This window comes from Capricornis sumatraensis, chromosome 17 (assembly GCF_032405125.1).
Source record: "Capricornis sumatraensis isolate serow.1 chromosome 17, serow.2, whole genome shotgun sequence".
NCBI lineage: Eukaryota > Metazoa > Chordata > Mammalia > Artiodactyla > Bovidae > Capricornis > Capricornis sumatraensis.
Genome location: NC_091085.1, coordinates 59,135,065 through 59,162,680, shown reverse-complemented (window position 1 = coordinate 59,162,680; position 27,616 = coordinate 59,135,065). Strand labels below are relative to the sequence as shown.

The 27,616-nt window shown below is 51.6% G+C and overlaps 2 protein-coding genes across 2 annotated transcripts; one reads left to right on the top strand and one right to left on the bottom strand.

Annotated features, from left to right (window-relative positions):
- Positions 1–2,447: 2,447 nt before the first annotated feature.
- MTRFR (mitochondrial translation release factor in rescue) lies at positions 2,448–14,946 on the top strand. Its single transcript, XM_068990208.1, has 4 exons — positions 2,448–2,527; positions 5,374–5,423; positions 12,462–12,762; positions 14,384–14,946. The coding sequence occupies exons 3-4, from the start codon at positions 12,481–12,483 to the stop codon at positions 14,633–14,635; spliced, it is 534 nt and encodes a 177-aa protein (XP_068846309.1). The 5' UTR covers positions 2,448–2,527; positions 5,374–5,423; positions 12,462–12,480; the 3' UTR covers positions 14,636–14,946.
- Positions 14,947–17,012: 2,066 nt separating this feature from the next.
- On the bottom strand, positions 17,013–27,244 carry CDK2AP1 (cyclin dependent kinase 2 associated protein 1). The gene is made up of 4 exons (XM_068990069.1): positions 27,151–27,244; positions 22,243–22,340; positions 20,480–20,606; positions 17,013–17,759 (listed from the first exon to the last, which is right to left on the bottom strand). Exons 1-4 carry the CDS (start codon positions 27,203–27,205, stop codon positions 17,692–17,694), a joined length of 348 nt encoding a protein of 115 aa, XP_068846170.1. The 5' UTR covers positions 27,206–27,244; the 3' UTR covers positions 17,013–17,691.
- Between the last annotated feature and the right edge of the window lie 372 nt (positions 27,245–27,616).

The following is a 27,616-nucleotide window of genomic DNA, read 5'->3' as shown; positions in this document are numbered from 1 at the left end:
GAGAAAGAAAGGAGACAAATGGTTGCCAGAAGCTGGGAGGAGAGAATGAGAGTGACCAAAACGGGCACAGGGCGTCTTTCTGGGGAGATGGAAAGTTCTAGAATTAGACAGTGGTGATGAATGCACAACCCTGTGACTCTACTAAAAAAATCACTGAATTGTACACTTTAAAAGGATAAATTTTATGGTGACTTGTATCTCAATAAAAAATCTACAATAACAGTGATTTACGGAAGTAGCAGTAGTAGTTGAAGGCAGGAGAAGGGGACAACCGAGGATGAGACGGTTGGATGGCATCACTGACTCGATGGACATGAGTTTGAGTAAGCTCCAGGAACTGGTGATGGACAGGGAAGACTGGCGTGGTGCAGTCCATGGGGTCGAACAGAGTAGTACATGACTGAGCGACTGAACTGAACTAGTATTTTTTCAGGTAACATTTCAAAACTTTACGTGCTTAATAAGCAAGGTTCCAGACACAATTCTGTGTAATAATTGGAAAACTTACATGCCTTGTTCATTCCTTTAATACATTCTATCAAGCATGCTTGTTGATTTATATCATAAATAGATGAATGGGAACTACTTACTATTTAACTTGGTATTGAAAACAGCCAGTTAAACTGTTAACAATGCTTGTTTCCCCACTGAAGGTGGGGGTGGAAGGAATGCATTTTGCACTATATACTATATACACAGAGTACTTTTAATTACTTCTGAAAAAATAAACTATTTGCCAGGTCTGCTAAAATTTAACTGAAGCTAGATGTACAGAGGTAAACTGGCTATAACAAGTCAATTGCCTCCTTTTTAAAGAATTCATGTACTTAAAAAAAAAAAAAAAACAAGCCAAGGAATAACAGGGGGAAAAAAGAATAAAAGAAAACCTATGCTGCTGACAAGATGGAAGCTTTAGGGGACGCAATAGAGGAAAATAATTCTGGTTCCTCTATGTTCCCACTTTCTACAGCCTGGTTTTACAAAGCACAACGTTGAAAGAAAGCATCAGCTCACAAAGGAACCGTTTCCTTCAGGGGCAGGTGTGAAGGCCAAGGGTAACCCGACCTAGCTAAATAGATTTCTCCCCAGTGACTCAGCCCATCACCAACGACAAAGGGTACTGACAAACTCAGGGGCCGCACCTTCCATCTGGCAACGAAAATACCTGAATTCAAATCACCTTGCTCTTCCACCAGGAAAACGCAAGCTCTCTGGGGACATGGATCTGCATGCAACCCCATCTATTATTTCCCCCGTTGAGTTAATCCGGACGCAGGAGACCCAGATGAATCTTGAAATGTGATAATGCCTCCCCAGCAGAGCGTGAGGGTGGAGACAGGGATGCGGGGGGGGGGGGGGGAATGAGTTTTTTTAAAAAGATATAAAATGCAGAATTTTAAGAACCTGACGGACATGGATATAAGAACAGAGACGTTTTTGTATCTCCCACAAACAAAATATGACGCTTTGGATGCTCCCAGTTCCAAAAAAGGAAAAAGGGAGTTAGGGGGAAAAGGGAACGATTGATACGGGGTCTGCTGAGAATATGAAAGTTAACTAGGCGTTCTGCTTTGTTGGGAACCCGAGAAGGGAAAAGAAGGGATGATTTCAGGTTTTGAGGCCAGATTCTGACATTTTCGCGCTGACAGCCAGACCGCCGCTGCTGGTTCTCGCCTAAATTGTAGCCAGCAGGGAGGCCGGAGTTAAAACTGTCGGTGCAACAACTACATTACTGATTCTCAAAGGAAGCCCAGGAACCTGGTCAAAAAAAAAAAGAAAAGCCAAATCCCTCAAGCCCCCCGCCCCTGGGGAAGAGGCGCTCGCGATTGGGCCGCGCGGGTGTCACTCAAGGGCACAGAGTCTAGAAAAGGCGTACGGACCGGGAGAAAGCCTCCACACGCCCGCGGGCTCCGGCGGGGTCGTGTCGCCTGACTGTTGTCTTCCCCCGCTCTAACCCATCAGCACACTCAGGGGTCCGCTGGCTCGGTGTCCTCGACGTCGCGTCCCCTGTCCCTTGCGACTGGCAGCTCCCCGCAGGCCGGCGGCCACTTACCTGGCCGCCGCTCCCACTGCCGGTGTCAGGGTCGGGCGCTCGGCCTGGCGCTCGGCCTCTCGCGACCGTTAAACTCGAGGGAGCGTGCGCGCGCCCGGCGTCTTGGTCACGATTGGTTACTTGGAAGGGGGCGGAGACGGCCGTGCAGCGGCGCGCGCTTCGGCGTCCCCCTTCCTGTCCCCCAGCTCCCACCAGAGACGGAGGTCAGCCGCCGGGGAAACGAGAGGGGCGGGGCTGCTGTCAAGTCCTCTCCTCTGATTGGCTCTCTGGGAACCTACGGCAGCTACGCGGGAAAGACTACTTAGCTTCCCGCATGCGCAATAGGTAAGACGGGGGGCTGGCTCTCAGGCCTGAGGGCAGCTGCGGCTGGAGAGCCGCGCGTGCGCAGACCCGGAAGCGAGTTAGAGATCCCGCTCCTGAGGTGATTACGGTTCCTCCAGAACTTTGGGGGCGGAAGGCCATTCCTGAGGTCAGGTAAGCGTCTGTGGAGAAGCTCGGCATCCACATCGTTGCCCACGATCATCAGGGGCTCTGGAGAGAGGACTGGGAGCTGGAATCCCTGAATTTCCCTGTTTTGCGACCCTGAGTCGCGCCGCCCATTGACCTGGAGGCCCCACTGGCGGTGAGATGAAGCCGGCCCCGACACCTGAACTAAATTGTCCCTGGATCTGATTTACTTTAGGCTGGTGGGGGGTCAGCACTGGGCTCTTAACGGACTTGGGGGGGCAGGCGAGGACGAGAGCCCACCGTTATGGAGAAAACAGTTCCACCGAAGCCGGAGGGCAAATGGATTGATGCTCATTTACTTGTTCGGCAGAGCCTTGGGTAGCTGTGATCATGCAGCTGGGCCTGTTTTAGGCATTGTGAGGGTTTTGCTCCTGTCAAGCCTTTCGAAGGACCACAGAGAACCCACGTCCCTTCCCGTGGGCCCACCAGCCCATCTCATACGCACTGTTCAGTCTGCGTTTTTCAGACGAAAGTACTTTACTTCCAGCTCTTAGATTTACCTCTACGTGTCCTGAACCCCCAGTAAAGGCACATCGCTAGCCCTGTCCTTAGGTGTGCCTGAGAAGCCAGGATGCAGGCAGAAGGATGCAGGATGCAGAAGCCAGGAGCAGATGTTATTTGCCTTTGGAATAACAAGTGTGCCAAGAGGCGTTTCATCTGATCAGAGCCTTGTAAAAACACCTAACAATTTTGTCTCAACAGTAAAAATTCATTCTCTCCAAAATCTTATCCGTGTATGGAAGATCTCAAACGTAAATAAATCAAATCCTCCTCCCAATTGTGTTAATCCACCAATCAGTGCTGTGTTTAATACTTACACTAAATCAAATTACTTTTAAGCACAGGGCTCTATTTTCAATGTCTATATTTTCAATGTCTATTTCAAGTCCATCAAAAAAAAAACCAAAAAGCAGTTTTACCACTAATTTCAGTTGGTTAAAAATCTATAATTGAGATACTGTAGAATCTTGCACTCACACAAGAATGGGAGAGTGGATTCCTGGGACAGCTCCAGGCAAAGGGAGGTGTGTTTCCTTCAAGAAAAATGTTAACCCCAACATCGGGAGTACTGGGTATTAGTTCCTAATCATGCACTAGGCAGGAGAGCATGGCTTTTCGATACAGAATCAGATGGATTTTGTTTAGTTTCAGTGCGTTTGTTTTTTTGGCAGTGTGATTTTAGGTAACTTTCAAAGAACCTATTAATCTGTTACTAATTAATAAGCCAACATGTTCAGGAGCTAGTATTCTGATTAATCAAGTTATCTTGTTAACTAACTGATATGAAATATTTTGGTAAAGGTACACCTTATTTCTTAATTTAAGCTCTTTGAAGGGGTCTAAATTTTTACAAATTCAGAGTGGAAATTGCTTTTGACTGATTGGACTAAAAAGCAGCTTTATGAAAATAACTAGGGAAGAGAAGGCTTTAGAAATACAAGTATGTGCTGTGTGTGCTGTGCTTAGTGACTCAGTCGTGTCCCACTCTTTTCGATCCCATAGACTGTAGCCCGCCAGGCTCCTCTGTCCGTGGGGATTCTCCAGGTAAGAATCCTGGAGTGGGTTGCCATGCCCTCCTCCAGGGGATCTTCCCAACCCAGGAACAGAACCCAGGTCTCCTGCATCGCAGGCGGATTCTTTACCATCTGAGACACCAGAGAAGCCCAGTAACTATTCATCTAATTTAACCTCCCTCTTCTCATACTGGAGATTTTGCATTACTTATGTGCAAGCTTATACATAATATTTTATGGCTTTATAAGAGTGTGATTACCATATGACTTTATTATAACATCATATTGCTCAAGTGGGGCTTCCCAGGTAGCATAGTGGTAAAGAATCCACCTGCCTATGCAGGAGCCCCAGGAAATGTGGGTTCAATCCTTGGGTTGGGAAGATCCCCTGGAAGAGGAAATGGCAACCCACTCCAGTATTCTTGCTGGGATAATCCCATGGACAGAGAAGCGTGGTGGGCTACAGTCCATGGGGTCACAAAGAGTCAGACACAACGGAGCGACTGAGCATGCATTGCTGAAGTATTCCTCTTTTGCCATGAAGGCTTCAAATGACAATTTTGAGTGGAGCTCCTTGATTCGGATAAGATTAGGCTATTCAGTAATACTGGCTATTAGCGGCTTGAGACATTTAATGTCTGTTAACCAGGGTGTTAACTTGGTGTCAGTAATTCTTACATCCAAACAGCTTGTCATTGATGGGGGTTGGGGGTGGGCTGGCCCCCACAGGAAAAATGAGGAACTCTAAAACTAAATTGGACTATGAAAATGAATGGAACATGAAAATGAATGATGAGGTATACATTTAAATATGTTGTATTTAATATCAGGTGTACATTTTTTTTTTACCTTTCCTACCCCTCATAATTTTTCTTACTATATCAGATAATTCCTAAAGATCTGTATGTTTAAAGCAGGACTTGCTTTGATGAAGGTAGTTTTTATCTTTCAATTTGAAACCAGCTGGGAAGTCAAGCTATATTCTCAGCATCATAATTACCTCTCTGGCACTTGATTTCATAGACCACAATTATGACCTCATCAAACAGCGAGTCTTTGGTGATCGCATGGTCCCCAAGTATTTCTTAAATTGGACCATACCAAGTAAAATAGTTTGCAGGTCATGTTCTAGATATCTTTTCTCTGAGCTTTTAAAACATAAGTCCATGAAATAATCCGTTTGCAGACTGGGCTTGTGTTTTGTCAGCCAGAGGTTGCTGAGCTTTGTGTGCTTTGGAGCACCACTAAGTGCTTTAAATCTGTAGCGACCTGTGCAAATTTTTTTTTTTCTCTTCCTAGGTGGTATAACCTCCATTTTACAGATTTGGAAACATGGCCAGAGCTGCACGGTGAGTAAATCATGGCATTGAGACACTGACTCAGGTCATACTGACTATAGAGCAGTATGGCCTGTCAGGGACAAAAAATCGAGAGAAAGGGTCAAGAGAAAATTGAAAATGAGCTCATATTCTTTAAGGAGCTGGGGGAAGAACAAATCTGGAGATGTTATAAAAGGTTAAGAAACAAGGGGTGGGAAGGACAAATTTAGTTTAAGAAAATGGAATGTTCTTCCAAAATAAGTCTTCCTGAACTATTCCACATAGTATGCATCTTGTCTTTTATTTGTATGAAATACAATAATGTATTTGAATGTGGTTTGAAAACAGACATCCTAAACAAATACAATGCATCATTAATAGAGTCTTTGCGACTTTTAGAGAAAAGTGTGGAGTGTAATCATTGCTGCTTTTTTATGTGTCTGTCTTATTTTAATAGCATAGTTGATAAATAACAGAGTTCCTGTTAGGTGCCATAAATAGAAGAAAATCACAGTGATGCACCCAAATAGGACAAGTGTAATTGTGGATTTGTTTTCTGTTTAAAAAAAACACTACACGGGCTGCTGGTATTGTATGAATTGAAAGCTTTTCTCCTTATCTGCTTTATTAGTTGTCTCTTGGACTGGGCGGCAGTAAGCCTGTTGAACTAAACCAAACTCGGGAGTGGACTCCTTATTCTCTTGTCCTCTGTCAGCTCTGTCCTTTTGACAGCTCTGTTATATTTTCCTGCTCAGTCCATTGTGCCTTTTTTTTTTTTTGAGAAATAGTTCTCTGGCAACACTTACTGTGGCTGGACGGTGCTTTCTCTTCAGTGGAGAACCCCTAGCCTAGGAAATGACAAGGGTCTGTGTCAAGCCTGAGCCACAGTTCCCTGGGGTTCTGTTTGGGGATGTGCTCTAGCCCTCATGAGGATTTGGGTTTCCCGGGTAGCTCAAACTGTAAAGAATCTGCCTGTGATGCTGGAGACCTGGGTTTGATCCCTGGGTGGGGAAGATCCCCTGGAGAAGGGCATGGCAACCCACTCTAGTATTCTTGCCTGGAGAATCCCATGCTCCAATCGATTGGGTTGCAAAGAGTTGGACATGACTGAGCGACTTTCACTTCACTTCTTCATGAGGATTTCAGGTAACCAGAACAAAAGCTTGAGCTGGATGTGAAAGGGAAAGAAAGGGTGCTTTCTCTTTACTCCCATTCGGCAGGGAACACCAAAACACACTTTTATGGGTTTTTTCAAATGTATTTACTTATGTATTGGCAGCGTCAGGTCTTATCTTAGTTTCAGCACACAGGATCTTCCTTGAGTCATACAGAATCTTTTTCTGCATCACACAGACCCTCTAGTTGTGGCGCAGGCTTAGTTGCTTCATGCAGGTGGGATCTTAGTTCCCAGACCAGGGATCGAGCCCATGTCTCCTGCATTGCAAGGTGGATTCTTAACCACGACCACCAGGGAAGTCCCCCAAACACACTTTCAAAATATAGATGATTATTATTAAGCATTTCTCAGAAAATCCTCTCTTAGCTTCTGGTGCCATCAGCTGGCCATTTTGTCTTTTTAAAAGCTCACTGAATTGGGTCCTTCACCATCAATAAGATCATTGTTTTTGAAATCTAGTTTATCTCCTTCAGGAAGGGGAAACAAGACCATGACTAAGCAGGTAAACAGCCCTGCTGCATTCTGGCCTCAACTTCTGAAATAATATCAACATAAAAGACAACAAGCTCTGAAAAGCAGCTGGAAGAACTTGCTAATTCCTGTGTCCTTTGCTTCTCAAACTTGAATGTGCTGCTGAATCACTTGAGGATCTTATGAAAATGCAGGTTCTCATGTAGAAGGCCTGGGGTAGGACCTGAGATTCTTCACACCCAACAAGCTCTCGGTGTGCTGCTGCTCTGTGGACCACACTCTGATTGCAAGACTCCAGAACTCCCTTAGCCATTACAGTAGCCAGGAGCACTCATGGCTAGTCCAGACCGACATGTGCTATAAGCGTGGGCACACCTCAGATTGTGCAGACCTCATATAAAAAGGAAATCTCAATAATTTTTATAGTGATCACATGTTGACCTAAGTATATTTGGGATGTATTGGATTAAGTAAAGTATATTGAAATTTACTTCATCAGTTGCTATTTACTCTTTTTAGTGTGGCTTAGAAAATTTGGAATTTCACACGTGGCTTGCACTGTATTTCTATTAGACATTGCTGTTCTAGAACATTAATGCAATAGAAGCAACATTTTTGGTGTTCTTTTTTTCAGATGACCCAGTTTCTCAATCCCCTCGTGACCATTTCACCTGCTCTTTTTGCTCAGCTTGACATTCATTTCATTCTTTTCTCCAAATGTCTTTCCTCTCTTGCCTGTTCCTTCCCTTTCCACCTTCTCCACGTCCATCATTGTCAACACGATCCTAAGACTCTTACCCAGCAGTCATATAATCCTAAGAGCCAGGACTGCAGGCAGCAGCCACCTTACCTGAGAGCTGGTTAGAAAGGCAGGGTCTCAAGCCCCACCCCAGACCTAATGAGCTGCATCCTGTTTAACAGGATCCCTAAGGGATTTGTCTGTGCATGAAGGTTAGAGCCATGAAAACGTTAACTATCACCTTTCCTATTATTGTTGTCGTTTAGTCGCTCAGTCGTGTCCGACTCTTTGCAACCCCATGGACTGTAGCCCTCCAGGCTCCTCTGTTCATGAGATTCTCCATGGCAAGAATACTGGAGTCAGTTGCCATTTTCTTCTCCAGAGGATCTTCCTGACCCAGGGATCTTCCTGACCCAGGGATTGAACTTGCATCTCCTGTTTGGCATGCCGATACTTTACCACTGAGCTACCTGAGAAGCCCCATCTTTGCTAAAGCACCCCATTTCAGTGAATCTCCATACCTGTTCCTTTGCTTAGGTTGGATGATTCCCTCAAGGTTGATACACTAAGAAGTTGTGTCTAAGAGAAACTAGTACTGTACCTTTCTAAAACATCATCAGTGAATGGTAGGCAAATGGCATCCAGAAGGTGGGTCCAGAGTTAATCCTGAGGCTTCCAGATTCAATACCCTCTCTGTGTCTAAGACGCACAGGCAGTAGCCTCCCCTTACCACTCTCCAGAGCTTTTGAGCCACTGGTGAAACAAGCCTCACCTCGCTGCCCCTTGTTTAAAATCTGTGTGTGCCCCAGTCACAGGCCACATTCCAGAGCAGAGCATGCCACCCCTGAGCTAGGTGTCTGTCTTGGTTTGGGCTGATCGTGTAAGCCAGAGGAGGGACTCTGCTGGCTCCTATCAGGAACAAAGGCACATAATAGGATGCAGCTTTGAAGTCCTGGTAACCAGCCTTCCGGGTGACTTGGGGGCACAGTGAAGTCTGAGAACCACTGCTCTCTGGCGTCTTGTCCATGTTAGGCTCTGGCACATACCTTACTTACAGACGTCTCCATTTCTGTTTTATGCTGCAGTCTCAGACTCATTGAGGCATATAGTAGATGCTGAAAATATTCATGGAGCAAATTAATGTTCCCTGTTGTAAAGGCATCCGCCCTCTTATCTCCAGCTTGACCAAGTGAGAGAGCGCGGCTTTAACCTAAATTGCAGTCAGCTGTCTAGCGCAGAAGCTGCCCTCCAAGGAAAAGCAGAGCGGAGGGGAGTCAGGGTGGAGACCCCACCCAGGCCTGAGGCTCACACCAACAGGAAGGAATCCTGGCTTGCTGTTTCGACTGCCGGTTTCCCCTTACACTGCTTGTTACCATTTCTCTTTTTTTTTAAATGTCACGATGAGCTCTAATTTGAGCTGCTTTTATTGTTCCCCAAAGACTTTGGGTTGCTCTGTGGGTATCACAAAAACTGAAATCCAATCTGTATTCTTCTCTGAGCTTGGGGGAAGTGGAGCCACGGGTGTGTTTGTCATTTTTAGCCATTTTTGGAGTCCAGCCAGAGCTCCAGGAGATACTCAAAGTATTTGGAATCATCTGATTGGCCGCTGGAATTAGCCGTTAGACAAAGCAGCCAGTAACTGAACACTGGGGACCTTCGTGAACTCCAGTCCGGTGGGAGACCGTCCTGTGTGTGTCAGCTCTGAACTAGGACAGAAAGGTAGACTTGAAGCACATCGGGCTGGCGACAAAGCAGCTGATAAAAGTGCTCTCCTCCTCTCCACCCTTTGTCTGGGAGTTTCGCCCTGTCTCAGACCTCTTTCCTTTTCTTTGTGGCCACACTATATTCTACCGCCATCCTGCCTGGTCAGATTGCCTAATGAAAGGGCAGCCCCAGGAGAGGCACTGGGCTCCTGTTCCATGAACCGAATCCAGGGACCAGACACTAATACACAAAGGAATTCTGTTCTGTAGACTGAAAGCAGAAATAAGGGGAAGGAAATTGTGGACATCAACTTGGTCTCACTCATTCATTTATAGGGGAGTGGATTCTTTGTTGTAGAGATGGCAGAGAAAGGCTTTGTCATTCATTTTTTCCTGAGGATGCTTCTGACATATTTCACACAATAAACAGAACCCATTTTTAAAGCACCACTTTCACTGGCATACTCTTGTTTCAGAATACCTCCCCTGGTAGCCACGGAGCATCTTATGAACCAACACTGCCTTAATTATCACCCACTGGGACTGACGGAACGTTGTACTTTTCACAAAGAAGATACGAGCTTAGACCAGAGGTTCCCAACCTCCCAGGGGCTTCCCAGGGGCTCAGCAGTAAAGAATCCGCCTGCATTGCAGGAGCCACAGGAGATCCCTGGGTTGGGAAGATCCCCTGGAGGAGGGCATGGCAACCCACTCCAGTATTCTTGCCTGAGAATCACATGGACGAAGGAGCCTGGCCCACTACAGCCTTTAGGGTCGCAAAGAGTCAAACATGACAAACGACTGAGCACACCTGCACGCCCCTACCTCCAGAAGCTAAGGCCTGATGATCTGAGGTGGAGCTGATGTAATAATAGAAATAAAGTGCACGATAAATGTAATGCACTTGAACCATCCTGAAACCATTCCCCACCCCTGTGGTCCATAGAATAATTGTCTTCCATGAAGACAACTGTCTGCCAAAAAAGGTTGTGGACCATTGGTTTACACCATAGTGTCAGTTACAAGATTGAAAACTAGCACTGGCCTAAAGACTGAAAAGTACATTTCATTTCATTTATTTTCCATAGAGATGAAGAATACTGTATTCATTCTGGAAACAACCCATGTCATCTGTACTGATAACTAAGACAGGCACTTAGATTTCAGAAAATGCACATATTTGCAAGGAAGCCACGCATACTAGCATGTTTCTGCCATAAGGTCACCTAGAGATCATGTGGGGCCCAGTGGACGTCAGCCATCAGAACTTCTGGTGGGTGAAAGGTAAATGAGCCAAGAGAAACCTAGTGAAAAATAACTTGGTGGACGTTAAGTACTTTCGGCTGAAGAAGTTAGTTTAGGTAAACTCCAGTTCCTACCTGTGCTAGAGACCAGTTGCCATGAGCTGGAATGTACAAGGTTTCAAGTGGTGAAAGAAGCTGTCTAGAGCCTCACAAGAAGCAGTTGTTAGAGGAATACATAAAGCAACTACGATTTTAAAAAACAACTCTACATCTCTTTTCAGTGTCTACAGAATCCTCAATCAAGAAGTATTTAAGTGAGGGGCACATTTGTACTTCCCCAAATCCACCTGGGTGATTTTGCTAAAAACCAGTCTCATACCTTCAGGATTATCAACAAAGCCCTTTCCAGAATACTACTGTTTTCTCTGATTTCACTCAACCTGTGTGGGTTGCATGGAGAGGGCTTGCATGCATGCCAAGTTGCTTCAGTCATGTTGGACCCTGCAACCCTATGGACCGTAGCCCACCAGGCTCCTCTGTCCATGGGATTCTCCAGGCAAGAATACTGGAGTGGGTTGTCATGCCCTCCTCCAGGGGATCGTCCCTACCCAGGGATAGAACCTGTGGCTCCTGCCTTGCAAGCAGATTCTTTACCACTGAGCCTCCGGGGCAGCCCCAATGAAGAGAGCTTATTCTCCTGCATTTTTCAGATGAGAAAATGGGCCAAGGTTGTGACACACACCCCTGCCCTGTTCACGGAGAGTATGTAGGCCTCTGAAAATTGACAATGCCTTTCAGATCTTCTGCCTTCCTTCGAAAAACAGCAGAGGCTTGTGGGACTCACCACATTGTCATGGCTGTTATTCTCTATTCATTTGTCAACGAAGACACTTCAGCTGTATGCTAGTCTTGAGTAGTTATTGAAACCTCCCGTTCAGCAGCTCTCGTGTTCTTCTTGAACACCTTCTCTGACTGGGAGAAATTCTGTGAGCTCCGTGAAGACCACATCTTGCTCTCTCTGACCTCATGTCCCTCCCTCGCCCTTGCCTTTTACTTTGAACCTAACAAGCACCTTAATAAAACAGTAGATTTGGTAGCACTAAAGATGAGTGCTGGTTGGATCCTTTGATTGGCAGTGCTTCTGAGGGAACAGATGTTCCTATTCAAATCCATGAAACTGGAAACATTAAAAAACAACAATCAGGACATTGATTGATAGTGATAGTTACTGCATCAGACTGTTTAAGCCCAGCTCTAAAACAGACCATCACATACTGTCATCTTTTCATTTTGATTTCAGAGATTCTCACACACTTAAATCATGTCACTTGACTCAGATTCTGAGTCTTGCTTGGTGTCCTATGGAGTATTTCCTCATCAAATTACAGCCCCGTGCTTTTGAATTTCACACTCGCTGCCTCTCCTTCCTGAGAAAACGGCACCTCTGGGTGCTTTGAAGATATTTTTGGTCCGTTTACAAGAAAATATTTACCAGCTGGCAGGGCATGTACTGCTGTACTGAGAACACTATAGACAATGCAGGGCTGGGGAGAGGTGTATGTGTGTGTGGCCGGGTGTCCTGTCTGCACGGATTTCCTAAATCCCCTGCCTGCCAGATGGGTGGTGATCCTTTGAACTGGTGCATAAGAGGTGATCTTAGAACCTGAAGAATTACTCATCTAATCTTGAGAGCAGACCAGGCTGAAGGGCTCTCCTTCTCTCTGTCTGATTCAGGTCCTGAGACCCCCTCGCCATGAGTACCTTGGGTCTGTTCCATTTTCCTGCCCCACTGACCAGAGTGTGCCTGGTGCCCTGGGGACTCCGGCTCTGCGAGAAGCTGCCACTCCTGTCCCCAGGAACGATGGCCACTCCAGTGCAGGCGGCCGGCAAGAAGGACTGCCCCACGCTGCTCTCCCTGAACGAGCATGACCTTGAAGAGCAGTTCGTGAAAGGCCACGGTCCAGGGGGCCAGGCAACCAACAAAACAAGCAACTGCGTGGTGCTGAGACACGTGCCCTCGGGCATCGTCGTCAAGGTAGAGGAAGGTGGTCTCAGGATCCCCTGATTTCTCCTGAGTGACAGCTGTGGCCCCCAGCAGTAGGGGGACTGTGGGTCTCAGGCCCGGCCCGGCCCCAGGAGCCCCCTCCCAGGATCCTGTGCAGCTGCACTCTTACTGCTGCCGTCCTTGAACTTGGCAGGCCCCACAGTTCTTGTCAAGCCACTGGGCTGCAGAGGGCTCTCTGTGGCCCTGACATGGGCTCCGGGCCCCCAAGCAGCCTGCAGGCCCAGGCTGTCTGCCAGCAGGCTCAGCCCTTAGCCACCTGCCTGATGACTCAGATGGCTGCACCCTCCATGTCTCTCCGTCCCCCCTTTGGTAAATGTCAGCGACACTTGCCCTTCTGGAGAAGGACTGAATGAGATAACGAGGCAAACTGATGTCAACCCTCAGCCGAACAGGCCAGCAGACCCTCCTGAATGCAAAAATCCAACCACTGATCTGAACATCGCCAGCCGTCAACACATGCTGCACTCTAAGAAAGGGTTTACTGCTTTCTCCTGTTTCCTGGTTTGGTAGTGGCCTCACTGGCCACTGGTCTGTCCCGTAGCCCCAGGGCCCTGAAAGCAGCACTGTGCCCTCGAGGCACAGTGGAGAGAGGATTGGCAGGTTTTCCTACACCAGTGTTACAGTTAGCAAGTACTTACGTATCACGTGAGCATGTTGCCAGCTGGCCCTGTTCTGAGTAGCTTCACGTTCACGTTAACTCTTTATCTTTATAAGCCCACGCTCATAAGGTGGAGCCTGAGGCCCAGAGAGGTTCCTCCAGCTGCCAGAGTCAACTCAGACCAAACCCAGAGTCTGGTCCTGACAGCTGTTCTTTGCTGCCATATTTCTGAGCATATTAGTTAAAATCTCAATCATTTTTCATTTCCTCCTCAAAAAAACTGTTATTCATGAGCAACAAATAAAACTCTGAAACCTGACATAGTTAAATTTGTTTAACCTGTTTCACGTAGCTCACTCCAAAGTTGCTCGAAATGTTATCTTTTCACCCTAATAGCGCATGCGTGCATGCTAAGTCACTACAGTGGTGTCCAACTCTGCAACCCTATGGACTGTAGCCCACCAGGCTCCTCTGTCCATGGGATTCTCCAGCCAAGAATAGTGGAGTGGGTTACCATTCCCTTCTCCAGGGGATCTTCCCAACTCAGGCATTGAACCCACATCTTTTACATCTCCTACATTAGCAGACAGGTTCTTTACCACTAATGCCAAAAGGCTATTTTCCTCCTTCAAACAGAAGTTTATAAACAGGGCACACAAGAGGGCTTGCTTAGACATACTGGTTGACATTTCCAAAATTATCTGGGGACTTTCTTTGAAAGCTATTGTTACTTCTAAACAAAACAACACTCCAAATATTGGCATAGTCACAGTGAATGCCATGTAACAGCTGGGGTGTGGGACTGGGCACGGGCTGGGCAGAGGCAGGAGGGGGCTTGGCCTTCATCCTGCTGCTGACCCGCTGGGACTCCTGACAAGTGGCTTTGCCCCTGCGGGCCTGACCCCTCTGTAAAGGGATGAGGTTGTCTAATGATTCCCAAGGTCCTGCCCAGGACACACCAGCTTTCACATTATGAAATATCATCTCTTACAGTGCCACCAGACCAGATCCGTTGACCAAAACAGAAAGCTAGCTCGGAGAATCCTGCAAGAGAAAGTGGACGTCTTCTACAATGGCGAAAACAGTCTCGTTTGCAGAGAAAAACGCGAGGCAGAGAAGAGAAAGCAAGAAAGAAAAAAAAGAGCAAAGGAAACCCTCGAGAAAAAGAAACTCTTGAAAGAACAATGGGAATCCAGTAAAAGTGCCCAGAGAGGACTGCAGGTTCTGACTGAAAGAACCTGCTGACTGGCCTCCAGGGTGGCGGCTTTCAGAGGAGAGTGTGTGTGCCGGGCCCCAGAGACAGCCAAGTCTCTAAGCAGCAGACAGACTGTCACGAATAGAGATATAGACTCTGAGAATAAAACTATAAAGAAACACAAGGAAGTCATTACTGGAGAAGGAACAGGGGTGCTTTTGTGGGGGAGGAAAGGTTATGGTGATGGGAGGCTTGGAGGGCCTCCCGGGCAGCTGCAGAGTCCTCTTTCTTGACCAGGGCGGTAAGTAGAAGCATGTCCCTTTTTAAGCTATACATTTGTGTGACTGTATCATATTTTATTATCAAAAGTGAGAAGTGAAAGTATTTTTGAAAGAAAAAAAAAACAGTAACAGACTTTTTATGGAAAAATGATAGAATTGAGTCAAACAATAGCATTTCTAGTGCCTCCTTGTCATCCTCTGGGACATCACTGATCATTGGCACGTGGATGTCCGTTAGCTTCATGTCAGGTTAAGAGAATAAAAGAAAACAAGATGGTGGAAGGTTTACAAGTTGGTACTCCACCTGCCCATTTACCCCATTAGCTTAATAAACTGTTGACAAGTGGCCACTCTGGTGAGGAAATACACACGTCACTCCCTGTATGTGGGTCTACAAGTAGTAGGTTTATGAGAGATGAGGTTTCAGAAACGTGGTTTGTGAATTTGCTTGATACCATCCCTCAAGCCAGATTTGACCTTACAGATTGTTGGTGGGGAAGGGAGGAGAGTTAGGTGTGGTTATTAGCTTGGTTTATTAGAACCCATCCGGAGTTTATGCCAAAAACTAGGAAGGAAACAAAAACCATGAGGTGAGAAGGCCACTGTCAAGACAAAGGGCCTGCCTCGTTTCTTCACTTAAGACCAGACGGCATGGTGGTGGTGGTGTAGTCGCTAAGTCACGTCCAACTCATGGGACCCCATGGACTGTAGCCTGCCAGGCTCCTCTATCCATGGGATTCTCCAGGCCAGAATACTGGAGGGAGTTACCATTTCCTTCTCCCGAGCATCTTCCCGACCCAGGAATCAAACCTGGATCTCCTGCATTGCAGGCAGATTCTTTACCAACTGAGCTATGAGGGAAGCCAGACTGCACGCATCCCAGTAAAATGACTTGTAAGGAAACCAGGTAACACTCTTCTCACCTGGCAGTGGCCTGGTTTGGAAGCTCAGCTCCATGCAAGGCTCTGGACCTCTGGCCACAATGTGCAGGGCCCTTCTGATCTCCAACCTCCTTTTAGAAGGTAGCCAAGAGAAGCATCTGGAATGGTACATGAGAGACTGTAACAGTGGACGGGAAACGGGGGAGCTTCAGACGAGAGGGACAGGCAGTTTAATTTCTGTCTTCTTAAATTTTTGTGAATTTCTTATGTCCATGAAGGAGATGCAGACAAGCCAGCTCCCTAATATCCACCTACTGGCCTTTAGAGTAGTCATGGCTGGGGCCTGGCCTCATACCTGTAAAACTGACCACATCCCTCCTGTTAGTCTTACCTCTCACCACAGTAAACCCTGATTACATGCGGATCAGTGCCTAAGGAATACAGTAAGGATGACCTCACAGTCCCTTTGGAAGACACTCCTGGGGTTCCCATGGGTTCTCAGGACATCCCAGGCAACCCACTTTTCCCAGCACCAGGACAAATAGTTCTTACCATCTGTTGAGAACAGGGTAAGTAGCCAGCTGGAGTTTAGTAGCTGCATTATATGGGGGGAAAAAAAAAATGCTCACAGTATAAGATCCCAAACACAGAATGGCCTAAGGGAGGTGAGCTCAGAAAGGGCAGAATCAAGGGCTTCCCTGGTAGCTCAGTGGTGAAGAATCCGCCTGCTGACGCTGGAGACACAGCTTCTACCCCTGATCTGGGAAGATCCCACATGCCACGGAGCAACTAAGCCCACGTGCCACAACTACTGAGCCTGTGCTCTAGCACCCGGGAGCCGCAACCACTGCGCCCCAGTGCCTGTGCTCAAGTGAAGCCACCGCAGTGAGAAGCCTGCGCACCGCAACTAGAAAAAGTAACACGGCCTCTCTTGCTCTCCTTCCTGGCGCTCACTTACACCTGCTGTTGTTAAAATGCATCCACTGTGCAGCTTCACCCGATCCTTGCCTTCTGACTTCCCCAACACATCCCGTCCCTGGCCCGTTGTGCTACTGACCCTGTCACACAAAACCTTCCTGGACCAAGTGGGAAAATGCCCTTTGACAGGTCTCTCCCTCCTCTCACTGAGGAGCTGTTTTTTTTTTTTTAAATATCACCAAGAATTGAAGGAACCCACATTGTAATACAAGCTGTTAATGAAAATAAGCTTTATTACATCAAGTAATAAATACAAAGACGCAAACAGTTCCATTTTCTTCCAGATGTTTGGGTCAACCCTCAGAAAAGGCAGAACTGAAATCTACATACAGTCTTAGGAAAAATTTCAGGGGTCCTTGTTAGGTTTGATTTGGGAGGTTGCTCTTTCTTCTGTATTTATAACTTGTGCGTTTTAGAATGGACTTCAAAGCACTAATAATCATGCAAATATGCTTAAGCAAAAAAGAAGTTACATTAAGCAGAATCTATACTGTATGGCAGACGAGGGGACTGGCTACTAGGTTAAGTGTGCTGTCAAGTCTGTACTACTGAAAAACTTCAAGTTGTATCAGCTTGTGGAAAGGAACACAGAACAATCTGGGTTAACATAAATGTATTCAAAAGAAAACCAGACACTGGTATCTTAGAATCAAAACTAGTTTGCTGTAAGAGAGGTAACTTCTACGTGCATCTTTTGAATCAATGCTTTTAAAAAAAGAAAACAAAACCACAAACACCTGGGAAGTTCCTAACTATTTCAAATGTAACTCCTAATCAATTTCAAAATCTTTCCTCAATCTTAAAGAGACTGTAGATTCAGAGCCTAAGTGAACATGGGAGGGGCGGGGGAGGAGAAACTGAACTGGTTAACCATTTTGAAAACAAGAGTTTCATCTGAACAAGGGAGGTGAACCGTAACTTCTCCTCTGGGAAGAAGCTGGAAAACCTTCCAGGCTCAAAAGGCAGCTAGGACCTGGCGTTCCGCTCCGTTTCAGCCAGGCACTCCCGCACCAATCCTCGGGCATGGATGATGCCTGGAAGAGAAGCAGAGACAGGCGTCAGAGGGCAGCACCGACTCCAGGAGTGGAGAGCAGTCCTTCCGCAACCAGCCGCAAAAACCTCAGACTGGAGAGAACGTGGGACCTGCGTTCTACGACCCAAACCCCATCCTATCCCTCAAAGCCAACACTCCTCGTCACATCTCCCTTAAAAGTATTTCTTCCCGTGCTCAAGATGACAAATCAGCAAGCTCTTTTCTTGACATTACTCGCTACACAAACCATGTTACCATCCAGATGCCAGGAATAAGTGTCTCCACCCAAGTTCTTTAAGTGAGGTCCCATGATAGAGATTGCAGGCCAAGTTGCTTCAGTTGTGTCTGATTCTTTGCAACCCTATGGACTGTAGTCCTCTAAGGCTCCTGTCCATGGGTTTCTCCAGGCAAGAATACTGGAGGGTTGCCATACCCTCCCTCCAGGGGATCGTCCCAACCCAGGGATCGAACACACATTTTTTGTCTCTTGCATTGGCAGACAGATTTTTGACCACTAGTGCCACCTAGGAAGCCCACTATGGAGCTTTCAAACCATTATTTTTCCTAAATTCTACAAAGGACTTGGGAGTGTCAGATAGCCTGCCCAGATCCGGGCACAAGACGAAGGCTCACTCAGTCCACCCCGGTCCACTGCTTCATCCTTTCTGCTAGGGACTGGTGCCATCTACGATGTGATTTTCCCCTCATCTTTTATCACTATGGTGTGGGAGTTATCGTTTGTTTGGGTTTTGTTTTTGTTTTGGCTTTACTAAACTTCATGAAACACTTACTTCATTTTAATTGACACCAAGAATCTATTCCTTCTAAGAGCTGACCCCGAGAGGGCCCTAGGAATGACACCCCAAGTCACTCAGGTATCCCCACCTCACAAATCTTAATCCCCAGAGCTTCTGAAGACTTTGAGCAAAGGGCGTATGTACAGCCAACCATCACAGCTACTCCACTCTGCCATCATACCATGACAGAGCCAAGACATTTCACAAGCGATGGGTGTGACCATGTTCCAACAAGTCTCTGCTTAAACCCTGAAGTTTGAATTTCGCAGAATTTTGACATGTCACAGAGTTTTTTTCCATCGTTAAAAACCACAAATAGTTCAGTCTCAGGTTTTGGCACCAAAAAACAAAACGAAAAACATAAATAGGAACTTCCCTGGTGGTCCGGTGGTTAAGACGCCACACTTCCACTGCAGGGGACGTGGGTTCCATCTCTGCTTGGGGAACCAAGACCCTGCGTGCTGCGTGGTGCAGCCAAAAAATGGAATAATAAAAACACAAATTGCATTCTTGGTGCCTGATTCCCCATGCCCTAGGACCCTCCTTCCTTGCTATGATGTAAACTTGGCAAGCTCTCTCAGCTACTGGTCAGGCCAACTGTAGGACTAGGTGCTCACCCAGGATGCGCCCTGCACCAGTTGCCAGGTGTATCCATGTGTTGACCTGAACTGCCAGCTTTGCTGGGTGGCTGCAGATAGCCCGTCAGACAGACTCTGGGGCTCAGCATTTCCTCAGGTATGCCCAGTTAGGTAACCAGCACTCAGTTTACCAGGACTGTGGGCCGAGTGATGCCCCCATGACCCCTGCGGTTGGGCTGGGGTCAAGCTCATTCTCTCCCCCAAGGCCTCTTCCAGCCCCTACTGCCAGCCTCCCCTCCCTACACCAATGCCTGTTATTCTCTGATCTGGCTTTGCAATCAGTCTCTTCACATAGGTAGTCACCACCTGTCCTCAGCCAGCCTTGCCCATCACTAGAGCCGTGGCTTGATTACCACCGTGGCCCCCCTGCCATCACGCCCCAGATTTAGAGCCACAGAATGTTCCCCTCTCGTTTTTCTCCAAAGTTGCTTCTCTAACCTTAAAAAAAAAAAAAGAAAAGAAAAAACCCTCCTAAAATTAAATTCGCACATAAGCCACCATGCTCTGAACTGCTACCTTCTAAAATAGAAATCCTTTTCTCCTCTCCTCTCCAATCCCCTTTCACTTCGTGAAGCAGCAACCAACCTATTTCACTGCCTTCTGAAGTCAGCTGGCCAGTCACATCTTCACGTGAGTCCCTTTCTCCCGGTGACACCAGCCTTCCGCCCTCCCTCCCTCTTCAGTCACGAAAGAACTTCAAAGTGCTCACACCCTCCGCCCCACACCCCTCCTTGGGGCCCTGGCTCCAGAGAGGACAGCACAGGGCAATGCAGGCCCCTTTGGCCCCAGGTCTCCCCCCTAGGGGGGGCCCGCTGTACTGGGCTGCCTGGGGCTCCCAGGACCAGAGTCGGCCAGCGGGAGTGAAGCAGGCATGAGGCAGAGCTGCGGGATCTGGGTACAAAGGCTTTTTTGGGGGGGTTGTGCAGCCTATGGGATCTTGGTTCCCCGACAGGAATCGAACCTGCACGCCCCTGCAGTGAAAGCATGGAGTTTTGACCACTGGACCCCACCCCGCCCAGGGAAGTCCCAAGGCTTCCCTTCTCAGATGCCTCCTCTGACAATTGGCCGCCAAGCCTCTTCCCTTCAGATCCCCAGGACAGTCTAGCTCATGCTGCCTCAACAGTCACTCTGAAACAAAATGAGCGCCCCTGGGCCACAGGGGATGCTTCTGTCTGCCACCCTCCGTTTTCCCCAGAAGATCTTTCAAGACAGGTAGAGAGCCAGTGCCGGGGGTCAGCCAGCAGCAAGGCATCACCCACCAGGGGAGTCCAGGGTCCATGACTTACCTCGTTTTAGTCTCTCCATCGCACTCTTGCTGCCCGCATAGGTGGGTCTGATCTCCTTCCCCAGCTCTTCGATGATGGCCAGCAGCTCAGCATATTTGCTCTGGGGCACCTGGCTGTTCCCAGTGCCCTGGAATCAGAAAGGAAAGTGTTCAGAAGGATTACACCCAACCTGACCCCAGTGCCACAGTCAGGACTCCAATGCATGCCAGTGGCACGGGGCCAGGGGCAGCGGGACGGAGGGAGGGCGGCCCGGCCCAGAGTCCCAGGGCAGATGCCTCCACTGCGGCCAGGCACATCCCCTCTGGGCAACAACTACAGACCAGGGAGCTGGCCCTCTCTACTGTCCCCGTAACTCAAGGCCACCGCCCAGCAGTCTCCAGAAGGCCCTCTGATCATCTCAAATAAGGAAAAAAGAGTCAACAGAAAGGTGATCACTGAGAATTTCCTGGAAGGAGCCATGGCTAGGCAAGTGATCCCAGGAGGGCTGGGGATCCAGGGTGAATGGCCGAGATGGATGCCACACCTGGGGGTCAGCAGGACTAGAAAAACTGCCAAGGTCACCCAGACAGAAGCCAGAACATATTTAGAGTCTCCCTCCTCCCCACATTGGCAGGGTCCACCACACGGAAACCCTTTCCTTCCAGACCCCCCTCCAACTGCCCCCAGCAAGCACACTGATCAGTGGGGCCGAGTTCCACCAGCCTACTCAGGCCTCCCCTCTGGAACCAGCTGCATCAGGCTGGCCACCTCCCCCCAGGGAGGCCCTCACCTGCTCCCCCCGCCTCTGCCGCCTCTGCTTCCTGGCCTCCCGGTCCTTCCTCCTCTCCTTGTCTGGCTCCTCGGCATCCTCTGGGCGCCTCCCCTGGGCCCCTCGATCCTGCCTCCTCTGCTCTGGCTGCCACCTCAAGGCCGGGGCGCTCCGGGGTCTGTCCAGGCTGCGCCTGGCCCCGTCCTCTAGCCACCACCTCTTCAGGGGGGCCCTTGCCCCCACCCGCTTCCCCTCCGGGGGCAGGAGGGCCTGGCGGGGCATGGCAGCAGGCCACCACCTCATCCCCCAGGGCAGGGCCGGCCTCCGTGGCGACCTCGGAACACGAGTTGCAGCCACGAGAGAGAATCTCTCGGCCGGTGGCGCAGGCGCCCTCCCCGCCCCCCTCGAGGCAGCACTTCCTAAAGAGGGGAAGCTGCCTCCACAGACGGCCCCCCCGACCCGAAGGGGAAAGTCAGTCTCGGCTGGTTTTGGGGTGGAGAGGGGCAGGATCACAGCCCTGTGACCGGTGGAACCCGGTGTAAAACTTAGGGGCCACCAGCTCTAGATGGAACCCACCTGGGCTCCACTAGGCTACAGGCCCCGTCCTCCCTGCTGGGGCCATGATCTTGCGGCGAGTGAGTGGGAACAGGGTCCCCTCCCCTCCGTCCAAGCTCAGGTCCAGAGTCCAGGCCGGACCTCACCTGCCCAGGCAGCAGCACAAGGAGACCGGCCAGGGACACGCGTGGGGCAGTGGCCCAATGGGAGCGGTGGCTCCAGGACCGCCAGCGTCCCTGGGCTCTCCCACCCCTTCCTGTCACTCAGTGTCCCCCGTGAACCTCTCGCTGCTTCTCCATTCCAAGGCCCTGAGCCCCGAACACGAGCCCAGCCAGGGCCCTGGTTGGGGAAGCTGGGGTGACCACGCCATTCCATCATTTCTACTCCTTCCACTGCCTCCCCTCTGTGCCCAGGCCGCCCCCAGGGTCCCCCCTACCTCGCATCACCCCCGCCGCCATACCTGGGTGTAGCCTAGAGATGGCGGGCCGTAGTCACTCAGCAGCTGGCGGTACTGTGAAGACGTCGCCATGCTGGTGGAGGGCGGGTGGACGCTCCCAGCTGTGGGGGAGGAGACAGAAGTCGGTAATCCAGTAGCCTTGGCTAACTGTAGCCACTGCCAAGGTAAGGACTCTGAGTCCCCCTGCCCAGGACTCGTGCTGTCAACACTCGTGCCATCAATAATGGTCTTTTGTCTCCGAGAACGGAGAACCCTCCTCCCGTCCTCCCTCTTCCCGTCCTCCAGTTTGGTGGTGGCTGACACTTGGCCTAAATGACTGACAGTAAAAAGTAGCTAACAGACCGCTGCCCTTCACACCCCCCACCCCAGCAGACATTGCTAATCAATCACAGAGCTCCTTCCCATTCACACCACCAAGGACTCGGAGCAAAGAAGAAATCTGCTGCTATTCTCAGCCTAATCCTTTCAAGTTTCCTTTGCTGGGTCCTGCGCCTCAGAGGTTGACAGCCTAGGGAACCATGGCTGCCACAGAGCCCACCTGCTACTAAGGCTGGTCCACACTCGGGCTAAGACTTCCCAGGTACCCAGACTTCTGCGGGACTACACAGTGAGGAAGACGGGAAGGTTTCGGAGTTCTGAGGCCAACCCTGGCCGGGGACTGGTGTGCATGTGTACTTAGCCGCTCAGTTGTGCCTGAATCTTGGTGACCCCACGGGCTGCAGCCCGCCAAGCTCCTCTGTCCATGGGATTCTCCAGGCAAGAACACTGGAGTGGGTTGCCATGCCCTCCTCCAGGGGATCTCCCCAACCCAGGGACCAAACCCACATCTCTTGCATTGGCGAGGGGTGGCAGTGGGGGTTCTTTTACCACTAGTGCCACCTGAGAAGCCCACTGGACACCGTGTCAGGAGTCTGGAGCACATCACAGCCTATGTATCCCTGGACAAGTCCCTCAACTTCTCTGAGCTCCCGTCACTCCTCCCCAAAGAGGGGACCAGACTCTTGCCAGTCTGAATCTATGCTTGGATGGCTTATGCCCCCCGAGGGGAGGAGTAAGACCCGACTTATGAATTGCCACACTAGAAGATGCTGTCCCTCAGCGGAGGGACCACGTGGGGCCAGGGCCTGGCTCAGAATGAAGTCTCCTGGATGGGGGATGGGGAGGTCCGCAGCAGGGAATATTCCAGCTCCAGCTCAGGAGCTGGAAGCACGCAGACCCATAATGGCGTCCTAGTGGCCATTAGCGGGTAAAGGATGTCCTGCGGAATTACAAACAGCGGTAACCATGGAGAATTTACCTAGCCCTCCTCAGCAGCGGCCCGCCTGCCTCCACGCCTGGCCCGGGAGCAGCTTTCCCTCTGCCTGCCGCCCCCGGAGCCAAACGGTCTCTCTCTCTCTCTTTCTCTCTCACGCACACAGCGGGCTCTGCAGACTTGGCCCCGGGGATGGACAGCTGGTGCCAGGCCGGCCAAACCGACCAGCTGCTCATCTGGTGTGGGCAAGGGGAGGGGCAGGAGAGGAAGGAAGTTCAGGGGCTCAGGCTGCTAGAGTTAGAAGGGGCCCTGGAACCCCTCACTGCAGAGAGTGAAACACAGACCAGAGAGGGTGGGCAGTGCCCCCAGGCCACACAGCACAGAAGAAGCTAACACCTCACACCTGTCCCTCTGTCCAGGAGCTGGGGACAGTTCTGTACCCAACCTGACTGGCCCTGGATTTCTCCACTGGGGCCCAGATGCATGCCCAAGCATGGGATGCCCAGACAGGAAACACGGATTCTGGCACCTCTAAGTTGGGGACTGAGCACAGCACCCAGCTGCCATGCCTCTAAAAAGGGCTGCTCACACACCTGTGCTACAGAGCTACACTCACGTCTCTGACCTCCATCCGAGGCAACCATGGGTGTGCAATGGCTAGAGCAAGGGAATGTAGTGGGTGCCCCCCCCCAGCTCCCCTCACCACATCAGCCAAACCCCAATTTCCTGGCCTTCTGATGTGGGTGGTGAGTGTGGTCTGGGTAGCTCAGGCTTCACTGCCCCAGGCAGGGTTCAAGTCCTGACCACTGCAAGTTCTTACACTTCTCTCTGTAAGGCTGGGATGCTAAGGCAAGAGTGGGGGAGGAGGGGTCCATGGCACTGTTCAGCTCTTCAAAGCATCTAGAAGATTCCAGCTCCCCGCAGGAGATGAGTGCATTCTCTGCCCTACCTCCTGCCCTTCTCCTCCTATTACTGTATTCTGTATGTCTTGTCTTCCTGACCCATCCTCTCTCCTGCAGGCAAGGGTCTGGACTGGGAGCCAGGCCACCTGCGCCATACTGGGCTGCGGGACCTAAGACATGGCCCTTCTCTCTCCGGCCTCAGCTTCTCCATCTGTTTGAGGTAACAGTTCCCAACAGAATGTCTAAAGGCTCTAGAACCTGCTCCTCCACGTGCTGGGTTAGTTCCTGAGAGAGGGAGAAGGAATGGGTTGCGGGCGTGGAAGCAGTGTGGACAGGTCAGGCCAGAGCCCAGAGCTTGATTTGCCTGCCACCTGGGTGATGTGGTAGGCGACCCGACTCTGAGCCAGTCCTTTGCTCAGTGTTCAGAGGGGGGTGTCTGTGGCCCTGGGAAGAGTTGGCGCAGGGGCCCCAAGTTCCACTCATGCCCACAGCTTCCTGCAGATGCAGGGAGGGCCGGCGGTCCAGCTGCCCAAGGCCAAGGAGAAAACCAGACAGGGCGTGAGCGCGGTCGTCTCAGAGCATCGCAGACAATGCGCGCAGTGTGCGGGGACCAGGGAGGGCCCTGAGCCGAGGGAGGGATTGGCAAAGGCCAGCAGCTCCTGGGGCCAGGCGCGGCTCCCCGCCCCCACGCCAGACAAAGAGCGGCCCGGGCCTGGGGAGCTGGCGGCCTTCCCGCCACTTGGGGCGCCTGGGGGGGCTCTCTGGCGGGGAGGCGGGGGCTTTGTCTAACTCCGCCACTGCCACCGCCGGCCAGGCCGCGGCTTGGCAACTCGCGAGCAGGAGGCAGGGCTGGAGGGCGTGAGGGATGATGACAAGGAAGCCGGAGGAGCGGCAGTGGAGAGTCCATCTTGGATGCAAATGGCTCAGGGAGATGCGGGCTTTCTAAAGGGGTCCACGCGGAGGGCAGGGGGCGGGTGGCCCCTCACCCGAACACCAGAGATCTGGAGACCTCAGCGCTCCTCCTTGAGTTCACCACAGGAGAAGGAAGACAATCTGGGCACAGGTGCTAAGCCAGCCCAGAGCAGGGCTTCAGGGTGCCTAAGCGGGTGGCTTGCTCCCTCTGGGACCCCAGTCCCCAAAGGGCCAGGTTCAGGGTCCCTGCCTCAACTGCACCAGGGGAGCCTGAGACTTCCTGCCGACCTGGGCCAGCGGCAAGACCCTCCACCCATCCCACCCCAGAGTCAGATGAGGGAGGCAGTGAGAAACATTGGCCACAAAGCCTGCCTCTTAAGGTGTGCAGACCCGAGAGATGAGAACATTTCAGCTGAAAATAGGGGCCGTTTGCTCTTGGGGCTCAGACAGGGCCCACACTTGACCAACTCAACTATCTACCCCCACAGCCATCCACACCCTGAATCTTAACCCTTTCCAATCCCCAAATCTCTGTCCAAGAAGTTAAACACACACACACACACACATATATACACCTACGTATAGGGATATACGTACATGCACATACACTTAGTGCTTTTCTGGGGCGCCCTTCAGATTTTGGAGTTACCGAGTTAACATTAGAAGACAAGGCCCAAAACTTTCGGCCAACTGCCAGCGTGGCACTTCTGACCAGGGAGGCCCATTTCCTCCCTGCCAAGCCCCTGCCTCCACCCCTACCCCCATGCACCTCGCTTTTTTGGAAGTTTCCCACCAAGAGTCTAAAGGAGAACCTCGGTGAGAGGGGACAGAGTCAGTCACCTACGAACCCCACAAAATTTTACCACCAGCCAGACACATCCCGCGTGCCCCCTTGCCACACACACACCCCGCCCCCGCCCCGGTCTCTGAGGCAAGACCCCCGGACTCAGCCTAAAGCTTCCGGACAACTTATGCAGGAGTTTTCTGGGACCGCCCAGCTTCAGCCCCAGCACACGGAGAGCACGGCTCCTGGAGGAGGCCCCTCTAAACCTAGACTTGGGGGCTCCAAGCCGGGACCCCGGCTCAATGCCTCCCCCGCCCTCCGCCTGCAGGCAACTCCGAAGCCCCAGGTCTTCTCCAACTTCTCTCACTCCGCGCACGCCTGAGGGGACCTCCCGTGCGCCCCGTTTAGGGCACCTGCTCCCCCAGGCCAGGCCGGGCGGGCGTCCACAGACCACCTCTCCTGCACCGCCGGTGACCCCAGCGGCCCCGCGCCCTCGGGAGCGGCTGCAACCTGGCGCTCTCGCCGCCCCGCAGCGCCGCCTGCGCGTGGCCCGGCCTTGCTCACGTGCACCCCTGCCTCCCGGACCCCCCGCCCGGGCCTGCCCCTCAGGTCCCCAAGGGCGGCCCCGCGCCCCGCTCCCGGCGCCCCGCTCCCGGCGCGACTGGGCCGCTCCCGATTCCCGCCGGCAGGGGCCCTCGCCGAGCCGCCCAAAAGCCGGAGGAAAAAGGAGCCGAGAAAGCCTCCCCCGCCCTCGCTCGCCGCGCTCCCCACGAGCCGGGGCCGCCGGCGTGGGGGGGACCGCGGCGGCCGCCCGCGACCCGGGCCCCAGCCCCGACCCGACCCGAGGCCCGGCGCGGCGCGGGTCGCACCCGCGAACTTTGGCAGCGCGCGCGCCGGAATCATGGCGGCGGCGGCCGCGCTGCCCCGGGCCGGGACCCGGTGCCCGCCGACCCCGGCCGCCGCGGGCTCCCGGGAGCCGGGGCCGGGGCCGGGCGCGCGAGCCCCCAACTTGGCTGCACTTGGGGCGCGGCGCGCGCAGCCCGCGGGGCGCACTCACTCACCGGCGTTGAGGGAGGCGGCAGGCATGTGCGCGGTCAAGTTCGGTTTGTAAGACATCCCCCCGAGCGGAGGGGCGCGCCGGGGCGCAGCGGGGCCCGGCCCGCGAGGGCGGCGGCGGCGGCGAGACCCGGCGGCGGCGAGGCGGTCCCGGCGTCCGTGCGCCCGTCCGTGCGCCCGCCGAGCTCCCGCGCACTTTTTGTTGTTGACGGCTCGGGCCGCACCGGCAAATATGGCCGTCCCTCACCCTGACACCCGCTGCAGTATATCACCCATACATCGGGCGGGCGCGCGGGCGCAGGGGCGGCCGCAAACTTTGAGCGGAGCCAGCGGGGCCGGCCGGGGCCGGGAGGGGGCGGCCCGGCGCGCCGCGGCCGGGCGTCAGGGGGCGGTGCCGCCCGCGGCCGCGCCCCGCGCCTCCGGGCGCACTCGGCGCCCGCAACTTGGCAAAGTTTGGGGGGCTGGGGTCCC

What these genes read in the sequence shown, in the direction of transcription:
- MTRFR (XM_068990208.1), top strand. Translation starts at nt 12,481, where the DNA reads ATGAGTACCTTGGGTCTGTTCCATTTTCCTGCCCCACTGACCAGAGTG. An exon ending in CCTCGGGCATCGTCGTCAAG is followed by an intron (nt 12,763 to 14,383) that starts GTAGAGGAAGGT and finishes CATCTCTTACAG; the next exon opens with TGCCACCAGACCAGATCCGT.
- CDK2AP1 (XM_068990069.1), bottom strand. Translation starts at nt 27,205, where the DNA reads ATGTCTTACAAACCGAACTTGACCGCGCACATGCCTGCCGCCTCCCTC. An exon ending in CATCTCTAGGCTACACCCAG is followed by an intron (nt 20,607 to 22,242) that starts GTATGGCGGCGG and finishes TTCTGATTCCAG; the next exon opens with GGCACTGGGAACAGCCAGGT. An exon ending in GATGGAGAGACTAAAACGAG is followed by an intron (nt 17,760 to 20,479) that starts GTAAGTCATGGA and finishes CTTCTCTTCCAG; the next exon opens with GCATCATCCATGCCCGAGGA.